Here is a 15,868-nt window from a genome sequence, read left to right on the forward strand (position 1 = left end):
GACTCGGTCTGTCCTGTTTCCCGTGGGTCCTGTCTGAGGAAGAATGTACTGGTGTTGCTATAGGTGACTTGTGTGTTCCTTTACCTGTATGCCAAAGACTTGATCCCAAGGTGATGTGACAGAAAGCTGTGGAAGGGGGGCTGCGCTTTTTAAATTTTAATTACACTTATTTATTTGTTTATTTATTGTGTGGGGGCACACACTGAAGGTCAGAGGACAACTGGGTTGGATTCCTCCTCCCTGAGGAGTCCCATTTCCATGGGATAAAAGAAAACTGACTCCCGTAAGCTGTCCTCTGATCCCCACAGACTTGTGCATACACACACATATGCGCGCGCGCGCACACACACACACATACACACACACACTAAACAAATAAGCAAGTCTTTTTTAAAAGTTAAAGAATAGAAATACTTTAAAGAATAGAAGGAATCTTTCCTTTTTTTAATAAGATTTATTTATTTTATGTGTGAGTACACTGTCATTGTCTTCAGACACACCAGAAGAGGGCATTGGATCCCATTACAGATGGTTGCTAGAAATCGAACTCAGGACCTCTGGAAGAGCAGCCAGTGCTCTTAACTACTGACCTGTCTCTCCAGCCAGGGAAGAAATCTTTTAACAAGTTTCACTTGTGCAGACTGTAGGCCTCAACTCTCCTCCTCTGGCCATAAAAATGTTACGGTCCTTGCGACTCAGGAAGGGAATCTCCCATAAAGATCTTCTCCAGCTTGTTTTTGGAAAGAAAAGGCAGCGTTGAGGTGTCCTTCCTTGCATCCGCTACTCTTCAGGGTGTTTTTCAAATAGTCTGAACACCGAAGTGGCATGTTGGGGGGTTGCACAACTGTCTACGGACGTAGCTCCTTTGGCATAGGGTCTTCTAGCATTCACGGGGACACTGATCTGTGACCACCCTGGTGGGTCATTACAGGCAGGTTTAAATCGAGAAGCCAACCAAAGAGTGCCTTGGAAATTTCAGAGCTGAATAAGAGATGCATTGTTATTGGCTGGCTTTGAAATCCATCTCAGTCCTCTGTTCTTCAGACAAAAGCCACCTCACCTACTTCTAGAATTGTGGAGGGGACTTTAAAAAAAAAAAAGGAAAAAAAGTTGAGGAAGGCAAACACAGTAGGTACCTAAATGAACGAGGCGGTTTCTGCTCTGATTCCTGAGCTTTTCATCCGAGCATCACAGACCTCCGGTGAGCTCCCTGTCTCCCAGCGGGCGGGTGCCTGAGGCCAGAGGCTGCCCAGGTTAAAGAGGGGTTTGAAGTTTATTCTTTTATATCCCTGTGAATTATATTCTTCCCCATAGTATTTCTGAATTTGACTTTTCCCCCCTTTTCTTTTTTCTCTTTTGGAGACAAGGCCTCACTATGTATGTATGTATGTATGTATGTATGTATGTATGTATGTATGTGTTTGATTTTCCCTATGGAGGTACTGAATCATTTCCCCGCATTAGTACTTAACTTCTTCCCTAACTCACCACCCCAGACACACTCCTTCTTGTCACTGAGGGAGTCCGGAGGAGTCAGCGTCTGACTGAAATGCTAGGCTGACCATTTAAGGCACTGCCTTTGTTACAGTTTCTCTTCCTGTGATGAGGCTGGAGTGTTGTGTTTTATAAAAAAATAAGGAGAGGGGGACTATGTTTGGATGTGTAGTCAGGCGTGGGGAAGGGGGTGCCTCCTCGGGCCCATGCAGAGGCATCCTTTCCCCGTGAGGGACCAGCCACACAAGGGTATAGTGTAGAATAGAGTTTATTCAGGGCATGGGGAGGGGGTTGGGAGGGTAGCAGAGACAGAGAAAGGCAGGGAGGGGGCAGAGGCCTGTCATGAGCAGGTGGAGAGAGGGGGGGAGAGGTGGAGAGAGAGGGGGAAGGGAAAACAGAGCAAGAACAAGAAGGCAAGAGAGCTGGAGAGGGGATGGGCCAGCAGCCCCTTCTAAAGTGAGTCAGGCACACCTGGCTGTTGCCAGGCAACTGTGGGGTGGGGCTTTAACAGAATGCTAACAGGGAAGGTTTGGTTTGGTTTTTTTGTGTTTTGTTTTTACTGACAGCATGGGTCACAGTCCGCTGAGGGAAGAAGCTCAGGTCTAGCAGCAAGGAGGCAGGGCTGGTGCAGAGGTTGCCGAGGGATGCTGCTTGCCGGCTTGCTCCTTATGGCTTGCTCAGACTGCTTTCTGGGAGCATCTAGGACCACCAGCCACACCCACCACCGGCTGGGAACTTTCACAGCAATCAATAACTAAGAAAATGACTTACAGGTGCGCCTGTGTCCTGATTGTACAAAGTCAGTTCTCAATGGAGGTTCCCTCCTGAGATGGCGCCCACTTGGGTCAAGTTGACGTGAAGGGAACCAGCATGGCCACCAAGCAGACAGATGTGGACTTTCTCCTAGTTGCTGAGCCAGTCAGTGATTCCAATTGGCATGGGTTCCCTGACAAGACTGTGTGATGTGGCCAGCTCAGAATGACTGGCTTGGAACCATCTCTCAGGAACACAGGCAAGCCACCAGGATTGGTGTGGAAGCCGGCTGGCAGGACCTATTCTCTGGCCTCTGAGACCAGGTCATATGGGAATACTTCCTTCCAAGGACCCCGCCCATTTGATTCCATGAATGAATGTTCCTCCTGACCCAGACATTGCCAAGAAATGGGTTTTGATTTGTTTGTTTGTTTGTTTGTTTGTTTGTTCTTGGTTTGGGGAGCAGGGCTGTTTTGTTGTGGTTATTTTACTTTTATGGGGAGTTTTTGTTTGGTTTTGGGTTCATTGGTATTTTGATAGTTTGTTTTTGAGGCAAGGTCTGACTACATAGCCCTGGCTGGCTTGGAATTCACTGTGTAGACCAGGCTAGCCTTAAACTCCCAGAGTTCTGCCTGCCTCTGTCTCCCAAGTGCTGGGATAAGAAGGTGTAGCCACTCTGCCTGACCTGTCAGGAGATGTTTAGGATGTGCTGACTATGACATGCTGCTGCCAGGATACATTTCCAAAAATACTTCTAGCCCCATCTCTGCCCACTGAGTGAGTAAGCCAGGAACCCATTCACAGAGCTGCCTCTCTCTTCCGTTTCGTCTCCCATTGCCAGCCCAAGTGTTGTCAACGCCCTCAACCCGGGTGCCTGGAATGCAGACTCTCCCCCCACTCCCCCCACAGAATCATCCGTGGCTCCCCTGCACGAGCCTCCTGCAGTGAACCTGCTTCCTTGACCCCTGGCGGGCTGAGCAGCCGCTTTAGTTTCCCTGCTTGCCACATCTCCCAGGCGACACCGCACCCTGTCGAGGGAAGGGGTCTGTATTGTCTTGCATGTGTGCTTTGGCTTGGCGCAGGGTCACTGGTTGTCCTGGTGTCTGCTAACCTTCCTGACCCTCACTCCCAGCAGCTAAAAGAGCGAAAAGACTGCAGATGAAATCCAGGAAAGGACGCTAAAGCTCCCTCGGAGACAAGAATGTGTTTCAAAACATATTATTTTGGAAGGAAATTATCTGTTCAGTGCAGCCCACTCCCTTGCACAGTTTCAATGCCACATTTTGCAGAAATAGACAATAAAAAACCTTGAAATTCATGTGGGATCTAGAAAACGCCTGTACATGGGAAATGTGGACCTGCACATCCTGCCAAAAGGTTCTGGGGCAGAAAGATCTTCAGACCTATGCTCGAGGCCAGCCACTCTCAGGAGTTCCTAATTACTTTTCTTCCTTAATGAATCTATGTTCTTCTGCTCCCCCCCCCCCCCCCGCCCTGATTTGCTTGATGTTCTTGGGCATGAGACAATGAACTTGGATGCTGCTGGCTCCGGGTGGCTTTGGAGACCACTGATGGTCCAGCACTCCAGTCAGCAATGCTCCTCCTCTGGATTCCCCAGTTAGCCAACCCCCAGAGCTCAGAAAGACTGTGGGAAGAGACCTCCGTCCTGTCTCAAAGAACCCAGATCAGTGTGAGTGGCATCTCATGCAGGAGCTAATGGAGCAGGGACTGAGCACAGTGTGGGAGCCGGTGACTCTCCACAGGACTGGAGACACGGTTCCGAGTTACTTTACTTGAGTTTCTTATGGATAGATAGATAGATAGATAGATAGATAGATAGATAGATATAGATATAGATATAGATAGATAGATAGATACACACACACATGTATACATATGTATATATCCTTAAGTATGTGTGTTTGGGGGTATATGTGTATGAGTATGTATGTTTGTGTGCCTGTGTGTGGGAATATGTATATGTGGGGGGGGGGCGTATGTGCACTCATATGTATATAAGTACAGGTGCCTTTGAAGCCAGAGGTATCAAATTCCCCTGGAGCTACAGGCTGTCGTGATCCTGTGAACGTGGGCACTGGGAATTGAACTCAGGTCCTCGGCAAACTCAATACATGCTCTTAACCCCTGAGCCATTTCTTCAGCCCCAAGCTGAGGGCTTCTTATCCTCCTGCCTCCATGTCCTATGTACAAGAGTTACAGATGTGCCCACCACATTTGTTTTATGTGGTGTGAGGGATCAAACCTTGGGCGAACCTTGGCTAGAGATGCACTCTACCAGCTGAGCTAAGTTTCAGCCTTCTCTGTCCTTCCATGAGCCTGTATCTCCTTTTTCCTCACCTTCTCCGTTGTTGTTGTGTTTGTTGTTGCTGTTGCAACACTTTATTCAGCGGCTTGGAGAAGTTGAGAGAAGAAAACGCCACTCACAGAGGGGAAATGTGGAGTCAGCTAGAGCTGAGCATGGGTTGGCTTCGCCCAGCCTTGGAGCATAGGGAAATCAGGGCAGCGTCCTCACCACAGGATCCTTTGTTCTTGCAGACCTCCCGGTTTGCCTGACGCCTTGCCCTTGGTGACCAGATGGGAGCAGAGCATCCCTCACTGACTGACAACACTCATTGTGGTGATGCTTGTTCTTTGGGAGGTCTGCGAGCTCAGAGCTGGGTCCTTAGTGTCTGCGCTGCACAGTTTGATGTCAGCTCGACACAAGCTAAAGTCCTCTGAGAGGAGAAAACCGTGGAGAACATGCCTCCATAAGATCAGGCTGTGAGCAAGCCTGTAGGGCTTCTTAGTGATTGATGAGATAGGCCCCGCCTATTGTGGGCGGGGCCATCCCGGGCTGAGCAAGCCATGGGAGCAAGCCAGTAAGCGCATCCCTCCACAGCCCCTGTGTCCGCTCCTGTTCTTGCCCAGTTCTAATTCCTGTCCTGACTTCCTTTCGTGATGGACTGCAAGGTGGAAGTATCGTCCAATAAACCCTTTCCTCCTCAGCTTGCTCTCAGTGGTGCTTCGTTGCAGCAATGGAAACCCTAAGATCACACACTTAACCCCCCTGATGCATGGAGCCCTCTATGGGAAAGGAGAAAGGAAAAGAACAAAGGAGGAAGGGGCAATGAGGGAGGGGCTAGTCCCTGGGGCTGCCCGAACACCGGACCGTGACCCCCTTGCCCTGACCGCTGAATGACAGGTCCTGATGGAGGCTGCGTGTCTGGGTTCTTAGCCAGCGCTGGACCTCCCTGCCTGGGACCACACACTTGGAGAGCCTGGCTAATCGCAGCCTGCCAGCCAAATGTAGCCTACCCTGGTTTATCAATAACGTCCCCGAGAAACCTGGCCACACTACAGTAGCAAAATGAATGGTTGGGACGGAGACCGTATGGGACTCAAAACCCACGACATTCCCCACGCAGTCATGACCAGAAAGAGTGTGCCAACTGCTGAGGACTCTGAGAGCCCTTACCGCTGATGTGCAGATTGTGCAGGCCGTTTGTGGAGGGAATGAACGTGAGACCGGCAACCTCTGCAGAGTTCCATGCAGCTTGATATCCTGGCAACGTTATTCTGTGGTGTCACCGCTCGCCAGAGATCAGGCGCAGACAACAGGCCACATGCAAGTCTGCTTCAGTGAGCCTGCGAGCCTGTGAGCCTATCGGGTGCCTTACAGAAGCGAAGAGAATTCGATGGCAGCCGTGTCCATGGTGACAGGTCACAGGTGCTGCCTAAATTCAGTCTTTAGACATATTTTAACACCCACCTTGTATGCAGAGTCCTGTCACACTGCCTGCTGGGAATAACAGAGTCCTGCAGTTATGGCCTCCGGATAGGTCTTAGTTTGATCATGAAATGTGTTGTAACTAAGTCCCAAGTTCTCAGCACCACCATGGCTGAGGAGATGCCACAGTGGTACTGAGGAATGGCTGTGGTCCTTGAGGGGACAGACATCCTCATGACACCCCCCAGAGTAGGGGCAAGGTTCATATGGTTTGAAATCTGCCCTCATCAGGCAAATTGGATACCCCCACCTAGAAGCCAGGCCCCTAAATCCCACACCTCTATTCCCTCACTTCCAAGACCGGAAACAGAGGGCCCATGTGCCCTGTTAGAGATGCCACCAAAGCCGCAGGCCCCTGGATGCATTCTCCAGGGGCTCTGCTGTAGCTCTTGAAGCACACCTCAGTAAGATCTCTGCAAGAACATCACATAAAGTCCAAGGACGCGGGGATAAAGTCGGCCTTCCGGGTCTTTGCATCAGTCCAGCCTTTTCTCAGGCAAGATGTGGCAATGTTGATGCTGACAGTGGAAATGAAGTCCTTCCGCCACCTCTTCTTCATACCAGGCAGACAGCCCCCTCTGGGCTGCCCTGGTTCTGCTGGCCTGGTCATCCATCGGCAGTGTGCAGGCGCCCCCTAGTGGATGAATGGAGGTGATCGCCGTGCGTGCTGACAGACCCTGAGAGACAGTAGAGAGAGAAAGGGTTGACTGGAAGACAGTCCCTGAGTCTGAGGGGGAAAACTGATCAGGTGTGGGGAGGCAGCAGGTTGGAGTCAATGTGGATCCCAGAAGTAAATTCACCTTTCTTTCTCTTACAGTCTGCAGCACCACATATTAATAGCGTGATTTGTTTGAAAAAATATATATATCGGGGACAAAACCCCTGGTATGCGTGCATGTGTGCATATTTTCTGAAGCAGAGCATGTGGGGTGTGAAGCAGGAGCTGGCAGACATTTTCTGTGAAAGTGACTGTTTCAGGCTTCACACAGGAGACTGTCATTTAAGCATGACATCACAGGCAACGGGCAAGGGAAAGAGCGGGGCTGTGTCTGTCCGCTGCGTGAGTCGGGTCGTGTGAGCTGGGGTCGTGGTCCATTAGTGAAGGACCTGCCTCACAGGCATGAGGACCTGAGTCCCAGCCCCAGTATCCACATGAAAAAAACGGGCATAGTGATGAGTGCAGGTGTGGGAGGCAGAGACAGGAGGCCTGAAGTGACAAACTCCGAGTCCCTGTGAGAGACCCCAGAATGGTTCCTGAGGAATGGTGCTTAGAATTGACCTCTGGTCTCCACACACTGCCACCATCACCACCATCATCAATTGATTCAGGCCATGAGCTGTATATAGATAGATAGTCACAGTCATCATTGGTCAACTGTGTTGAATCAGACCTGAATAGTGTGTCTAACTAATAGTGTGTCTAACTAATAGTGTGTCACGCTGTGCCTCTCTCTCGTCTGTGACCTAAGTGCCCAGCACCATGTACAGTTGAGAGTAGGTGCTCAGGGAGCACGTTGCTAACCCAGATGGCTCTGGTTGACCTCTGTAACATAGCAACTTCACTGCAGAATTTCCCAGAATGCACTGGAGTGACAAAAAGCGTGCTCTCCGAATTGGCCGTTTAAAGGGTCCCAGCAGATCAGGGGCGAGCCGCCATCCCTGCTTTCTTTTCTAATCTGTCTCTGTCTAAAATGAACCGGACTGTGGTGTGAGAGGCCAGTAGGCCAAACTGCTTTGTTTAGCACAAAGAAAGCTACCACAGATGGGGGAGGCTGGCCTAGGTGACACGGCACCACAGCCAAAGCCCCATGGTCTCCGTGAGCTGCCTCCTGGGATATGATGCACATGCCCGGATTTGTTTTAGAGACTTATGGGGGGAGGGAGAGGGCTGGAGAGATGGTTCAGCAGTTAAGAGCACTGACAGCTCTTCCAGAGCTCTGAGTTCAATTCTCAGCAACTACATGGTGACTCACAACCATCTGAAATGGGATCTGGTGCCCTCTTCTGGGGTGTCTGAAGACAGCTACAGTGTACTCATATAAATAAAAATAAATAAATGTTTAAAAAATATTTTTATTATGTATATTGGGGATATGTCTACATGAGTGCATTTGTGCGTATATGTGCATGTATGTGCGTGCATGCGTGCAACATGTACGGTGAGTTGTAATGGGCACTTTGACTAATGGCTTTCTCTGTGTTCCATCTCTGCCTTTCCTCTCCCCTCTCTCTGCACCATCTCTGCCGCTTTGCAGGTCCTGGGACTGCTGGTGTGGACGCTCATCGCTGGCACTGAGTATTTCCGAGTCCCTGCTTTTGGCTGGGTAATGTTTGTAGCTGTCTTTTACTGGGTCCTCACCGTCTTCTTCCTCATTGTCTACATCACCATGACTTACACCAGGATTCCCCAGGTGCCCTGGACCACAGTGGTAAGGATACCTCAGGGGTGGCACCTGCCCAGGGCCTTGAGGTGGGACAGCAAGTGTCTTCTTGTGGATACGGGGTCGCTTTTGCTCGAGTGGGGCAGGCCAGTGCTGGAGAAGCCAGCAGCAGTAGGTGGTCCCCACTAACCCGATGGCCTGAGTGTGAAGCCAGCACACCTAGGAACAAGCCAGTTCCCAGACAAACTCAGTCCAGGAAAACTGGGTTCTCTCATGACACGCACTGTCACCTGCAAATATGTGTGTCGGGCACCAGTGTCTCCTGGTCTCCTTCCTTCCAAGTCTGTGCATCACAGTTCTGTGTGCATGACTGAAGATAAAGGATCCTGACAGGGGCTGTTAAAGCAAACACGTGGTAGGCGTCTGGAGTGTGGGAAGCCTTGCTCTCTATGCCCTGAAGAAAAGAAAACACAGTGTGGTAGATGGGTAGCCATGGCCCAGCACCTGTGTGCCATGTTTGTGGTCTTGTATTTAAACCCCAGCACCACAGAAACTCAGATATAATAAAGTGAAGAATAGTTAAGGGGTTTGGATTTCTGTCCTGGCTCCAGAGAGCATGCCATGTCTAACACAGGATGGACAATAGTGATCATCACACAGTCTGCCCCCAAGGGCCTGCCTCGTAGTGTGTGCGGTCTTGCTAGGGAATTGGAAGTGGCCAAATCAGTCGAGAGAGCTGGACAAAGCCCTGGGTTCAATACTCAGCACCGCATCAGTAGGTGTGGTGGCTCACATTTATAATGCCAGCATCTGGCAAGCAGAGGCAGGAGGATCAGAAAGTCAAGATCATTTTCAGCTGCATATGGAGTTGGAGGCCAGCCTGCAATACGTGAGGCCTTGTTTCAGACAGACATACAGACACACAGATAGATAGGGTGGCCTGAGCTTATAATCCTCGCAATTTCAGAACTTGGGAAACTGAGGCAAGAAGATCTCAAATTTGAATCCAAGCTGGCCAAATAGTGAGTTAAGATTATGTCTTAAAATAATGATAAATTATTTTTAAAGTGATATCACATGTGCATGTGGATAAAACAGAATTCAAAAGACATTCCAGTTTACTCTGTTTCCAAGTAGTACACACACACACACACACACACACACACACACACACACACACACACACACGAGCACATCTCTGGTTCCATGCCATCCTCCTTGGGAGTTGCGGCTCGAGGGCTTTCACACTTTTGTTAAAAGTGTACCTGCCCGGCTTCCTTCTGGGCTGCCTTCTGAGTACAGTGCCAACCACAGACAAGCCTCCTTTTACTTTTCAAAACAGATTAACTTGTGATTGTTTTCCCACACCCCAAAGCGAAGATTCCCCATTGGCAGTTTCAGGCCTCTGTTATCTGGGTCTGAAAGTGACCCCAAGCAAGGTGCTTGTGACCATCCAGGAGCACACAGGTGGTCCTGGGAGTCCGTGACCTGATTCCCAAGGCACACTGGGAAGGGCAGACCCGTTTGGATGTTGGATTCAAAAGTAGCCGATTCTTTGGTGTAATAGTAGCCGTGACAACCCAATGGGAGAGGACTAAAAGGTGAGCAAGGTGGGGCTGGGCGTGTAGCTCAGTAGGTGGGGTCTTCGCCTAGTGTGCATGAAGCCCTGGGTCCGATCCCCAGCACCATCCATATAAACTGTGTGTGGTGCACACCTGTAACCCCAGCCCTCAGGAGGTGAAGGCTAAAGTATTCTCAGATAAATGAGTTGGAGGCCAGCCATGAGACTTAATGTCAAAATAAAAATTAATGAATATATAAAAAGGAAAGGAAAGACATTGTCCCTTCGGGTAGCTTAGACTCTGTTAGTCCTTGCTGGCCAGAACTGGTAACGTAGGAGACAACGGGAATGTCTGCAGGTCCGCCAGCTCTGTCTGCCACATCCTGCCTTCCACCCTCTCAGCGGCCTCCGGGGCTGGGGCCTGCTCCTTCCCCTCACTAGACATTTCCCAGCCACCTGCTCCTAGGTGAGCCTTATGCTCGAATGTGGCTCCTGCTATAGAAGAGGACATGATGTGCCCAGTCCCTGGCTTGTGCCTTTGACACCGGGTGAGTTCTTGATCCCCGTAGCTGGGGTGTCCTGGGACACCTCCTAGCCCCACAGAGAACAGAAAGACTGGTGTTCCTGGGCTGGAAGGAGGCAGGCAGACTGGCTCTGACTGCTTTAGCTCGGTCCATGAGAGAAGAACAAACTCTCAAGTCACTTGGTTTAGGTCCAGTGTATCAAGGAGAACTGTTTGTCATCTCAGCAGACCTGCTGTCCCTGTTGATATCTATAGGACTCGTCTGAGGTGGCCTCTAAGGGGCCTTTTTGTCTTCAGAAGTGGAAAGGAAGTGGAGAATCAGTTGGTACCCATGATCCCCACATCCAGGAGGCTGAAACGGGATGGCCTCCAGTTCCAGGCTAGCATGAGCTACAGATGGAGACTCAAATACCAAAACCCAAGGCCGACTAGATGGCTCAGTGGGGAAAGACCGATGCCTAGGGTTTGACCTGGGACCCACATGGTAGAACTGGGGGGAGGAGGGATCCCAAAAGTTCTCCTCTGACCTTTACCCACATACATAGCCTGCTTCAAGCACATGCATATGCACTAAGTAAGTAAATGCAATTAAATTTTTTTTGATCCAGACAGGGGAGATGACTCAGCAGTTAAGAGCACCAACTGCTCTTCCAAAGGTCCTGAGTTCAAATCCCAACAACCACATGGTGGCTAACTATTCTATAATGAGATCTGATGCCCTTTTCTGGTGTGTCTGAAGACAGAGACAGGACAGTGTACTCACATACATAAAATAAATAAATCTTTATTTATTTATTTTTTTAAAATTGATCCTAGGAAGTACCGTGCATAAGCACATCTCACCAGGCCAGTGTAAAGCTTAAGTCTGAGGGCTCGGTGGTTAAAAGCATTTGATGCTGTTTGCAGAGGATGGATGCTCAGTTCCTAGCACCCACAAACTCTCTTAACTCCAGGTCTAGGTAATCTGACATCCTCTTCTGGCCTCCAGGAGCACACTGCACATGCATAATACACAGACGTTATATTCGGGCAAATACTCACACATTGAAAAGTAAAACGTAAGAAGAGGAGGAAGAATGAAGCTTGCTTAGGTCGGGGCTCAGCAGGCTCAGTTGACAGAGCCTTCCCATACAAGCCTGAGGGTGTCAGCTCTCTAGGACCCATGGGAAAGCTGCAGGTAAATGTATTTGCCACAAAACCTGCCAACCTGAGTAACCTACCTACACACACACACACACACACACACACACACACACACACGCACGCACACACGCACGCACACCCTCACACACGTACCCAAAACGTAAGTATCATTTGATCTTTGGTTAGTATCTTCCATGTTGCTTTAGTGCCCTTAGATACACAAAACTTTTTTTTTTTGATATATACTTATTTTAGGTGTGTACATGCAGGAGCTCAGAAGAGGCATCAGATCCTCTTAGATTAAAGTTACAAGTGGTTGTGAGCAGTCATGTAGATGCTGGGAACCAAACCCTGGTTCTCTGGAAGAGCTCCTAACTGCTGAGCCATCTCTCTAGCCCCTGATATAGGACTTCCTAAAACACTCCCCTGGTGGAGACTGGGTCACTTCAGAGGGTGGTGACCAGCCCTGTTGGAGTAAACTTCTCCCCCAGCATGGGAAGCCGCTCTCAGTCACTACTTACAAACCCTCGTCAGAAATTGGTGCTTAGTTCTGGCCCATTGCAACCTGAAAGGACACTGAACGGATGTTCTCCTGTCAGAAATAGACATCCTTAAGCTGAGGTCCCCAGTCACCCAGGCTAAACAAAGAGCCAGGCTTTTATCTGTGTGCACCTTTATCCCAGAGAACACAGAGTGCTTTCAGAGCAAAGCAGGATGGAATTTCAGGAGGGAACCCTGGCCTCCCTCTATTCCCACCACAAAGAAGCTGGCCACCTTTGTTAAGAGTCTGTGTTCTCTGAAGCTCAGATCTATGGCACAGGGACGCTTGAGCTCCAACAGGAGCTGGAGGGTCTAGCCAGTCTGAGCTGCACCCGGGTCCCAGGCATTCATTCACTGCAGCAGGATGGCGATGCTGTGAGGCCCCACGCTCCTTCCTCCCGCTCCACCTCCGCAGCCATCGGTTCTTTTGGTTTAACCTCTGAGGAGCTGGTTTCTTTGTTTTGTAGTTTGGAGTTTGTTTGAGACCGAGGTCTGGTAGCCCAGGCTGGTCTCTAACTATGGCCTTGAACTTCTCCTTATGTCCTCCACCCCCACCTCCAGAGTGCTGGGATTGCAGGCACGCACCCATGACATCTGGGTTATCCAGCGCTAGTGATGGACGCGTGCCAGGCAAGCATCCCACCGACTGGGCTGCATCCCAGCTAGGACAGCCTTTTTCTCCTTATCATTGTTCTGTCCTGTGGACAGAACCTGTTTAGTTACCATTTGAATAGATTCGATTTTCTTTTAATGTTTTTAGGTGTTTTGTTTTGTTTTGTTTTGTTTGAGACAGGGTCTTTCTGTGTAACCCTGGCTGTCCTGGAACCCACTGTGTAGATGAGGCGCACCTCAAACTCACAGAGATTCTCCTGCCTCTGCACCTACTCCTGCCCCTGCCTCCCAAATGCTGGGATGGAAGGCGTGTACCACCATGCTTGCCCTCCAACCATTTTCTTGTTTTCGTTTTTTGGTTTGTTTGTTTGTTTGTTTGTTTGTTTGTTTGTTTGTTTGGATTTGGGTTTTTTGGAGACTGGGTTTCTCTGTTATAGCCCTGGCTGTCCTGGAACTCACTCTGTAGACCAGGCTGGCCTCGAACTCAGAAATCCGCCTGCCCGTGCCTCCTAGAGTGCTGGGATTACAGATGTGTGCCACCACCGCCCAGCTCCCCCAACCATTTTTTTAAAAGGTGGGAAGTATGTCATTTGACAAATGATGAAGGTATATGAAGCTCTCTAATTCCCTAGACATGAAACCAAGTCACAGGAACCATCCAGGAAAGTGGGACCTGCCCCCTCTACTCTTTCTTTCTTTCTAGGCTTAAATGACTAAAGACAATATATTAAGCTGCATATACTGAATACATAGTGTCCATTTTTGTTTGCAGCTTATAAGAACTGAGCTATTTCTGTTGAATGTAAGTTTTCAGTGGCTCACTTGAGAACCATGCCATCTCTGGTGGCATCCAGGGCTGGGCTGCAGTGACACGCCCTCCTCTCGCAGCTGCCTCCCCTTGGCCCTCCCTAGCTGTCTACTTGGTCCCCTCACACACCAGGGTAAGCTCCTGCGTGCCGTGAGGTCCCCTTTCCCTCAACAGTCTGCCCCTCTTCACAGGGCCTGTGCTTTAACAGCAGTGCCTCCGTCTTGTACTTCTCCGCAGCCGTAGTGGACGCGTCTTCTGTCTCCCCAGAGAAGGAAGGTCACAACTTCAACAGCTGGGCAGCGTCCTCGGTGAGTGAGCCCTCCCAAACACCACCCGTATCCTCCTGAAACTTCCTCCCAAGGCCGGCCTGTTCAGGATGGGGGGGCAGGAGGTCACAGATCAGGGAGGGGGGTCTCGTTATCTGCAAGATGCAAAGACTACTTTCGAGAGCAACAATACAGCAGTCGGTTGGTTGAGAGCCAACAAGACATTAAAACTAATGCCGGAGCCGGGCAGTGGTGGCGCACACCTGTAATCCCAGCACTCTGGGAGGCAGAGGCAGGCAGATTTCTGAGTTTGAGGCCAGCCTGGTCTACAGAGTGAGTTCCAGGGCAGCCTGGGCTATACAGAGAAACCCTGTCTTGAAAAAAAAAAAACAAAAAAAAAACCACTAATGCCAGGCTTGAGTTAACATACAGCAAGAATGAACCAGTATATGTCAGCTGAGCAGAGCGATGGCTGAAGGTATGGCATGCAGTTGGGACCCTTGTAGGGCAGAGTGACAGTGACAACCTCCCCTCCTGCAGCTGAACCCCGCCTAGCTCCTCCTAACAGAGATGTGCAGATTGAGATTTGAGATTCACGGACACAAACACTGGGTGTATTCTGTGGTGGCTGCCTCATCTCATGTCTAAGAGCCGGTGGCAGACACCGGGAGGCTGAGCCCTGTCTAAGGTTACCTGAACTAGATTAGGTGCCCACAGGTCCATCATGACCCCTCAGTGAACTCCCTGAGGAGTTCAGAGCTGTCCCAGAAACTCAAGAAGTGGGTCCAGAACACACCAGAAAAGGAACAGAAGAAACAAAAAGAAAAAGAGGGAGGGATGACCCAGTCGGTACTGGTGTGTGCCAGCCACCATGCCTGATGACCTGAGTTTGGTCCTAGGGACCTATATGGTAAAAAGAAAGAAGCCGGGTGGTGGTGGCGCACGCCTGTAATCCCAGCACTCTGGGAGGCAGAGGCAGGTGGATTTCTGAGTTCGAGGCCAGCTTGGTCTACAGAGTGAGTTTCAGGACAGCCAGAGAAACCCTGTCTCGAAAAAGCCAAATCCAAAAAAAACAAAAAAAACAAAACAAAAAAAAAAAAAAAAGAAAGCTGATTCCCACAGATGGTTCTCTGACCGACACATACATGATAATGATGATGGTGATAATGAATTTAAAAAGAAAAAAAGACTATTAAAGCAATAAAGTAGGTTTAGAGACCGATCCCTGGATGGAGTCCAGGGCAGTTTGAGCACCAGACACAGCAGAGGGAAACCATCATTTTCTAGTCAGACTGCGTGCTAAAGCCCTGTCTCTACCGCACTTCCTTCTCCACAGTTCTTTGCCTTCCTGGTCACCATCTGCTATGCTGGGAACACATACTTCAGTTTCATAGCCTGGAGATCTAGGACCGCCCAGTGACTCTGCCTCCTCAGAAAATGGAGAAGACACACCAGGATGAAACCCACTGTTACAGAAAAACAGTTGTAGCTATAATGTATATTGCCCCAGAATTGTATTTAACTAATGTTTTTATATCTTAGTTAAATTAGCTCCCAGTGTCTTGTTACAATCAAGCTGGATATTTACTTGGGAAGTGCTGTGGCTTCTAATGAACCCCAGGGTCTCCTGACTTCCTCCTAGGTTTTATTTTTCTTACACAATGTATAAATAAATTCTTAAATGTTACCAGCGAGTGGAGTTTGGAAAACTAACATTTGAGGTTACATTTCTTTCCTATGCGTGCCTGTGGATGTGTGTGTTGTGTATGGGTGTGGGGCACCAGTGTGCCACAGTGCAGAATGGAGCTCAGAGGAGAACTTGCAAGGGTGCATTCTCTCCTTCCACACTACAGGTCCCAGGGATAAAATTCAGGGCTCCAAGCTTGGCTTCAGGACCCTTTCTCTGCCCACTGACCCATCTTACTAGCACAAAGCTAACTTTTCATTGTAAAGATTTATTTTGATTTTTAATTGTGTGTGTGTGTGTGTGTATACAATCG

General features: G+C 49.5%; 1 protein-coding gene across 1 annotated transcript in view; it reads left to right on the forward strand.

Moving 5' to 3' along the window:
* Cmtm8 (CKLF like MARVEL transmembrane domain containing 8) overlaps positions 1-15,555 on the forward strand; it is a 54,401-nt gene extending 38,846 nt beyond the window's left edge. The window contains exons 3-5 of the mRNA XM_052187074.1: positions 8,290-8,463; positions 13,794-13,910; positions 15,205-15,555. Of these exons, the coding sequence (XP_052043034.1) occupies positions 8,290-8,463; positions 13,794-13,910; positions 15,205-15,288 (375 nt within the window). The 3' untranslated portion in view covers positions 15,289-15,555. The remainder of the gene's footprint in view (positions 1-8,289; positions 8,464-13,793; positions 13,911-15,204) is intronic.
* Positions 15,556-15,868: the final 313 nt, after the last annotated feature.

The sequence above is a fragment of the Apodemus sylvaticus genome, chromosome 7 (genome assembly GCF_947179515.1).
Source record: "Apodemus sylvaticus chromosome 7, mApoSyl1.1, whole genome shotgun sequence".
Taxonomy (NCBI): Eukaryota; Metazoa; Chordata; class Mammalia; order Rodentia; family Muridae; genus Apodemus; species Apodemus sylvaticus.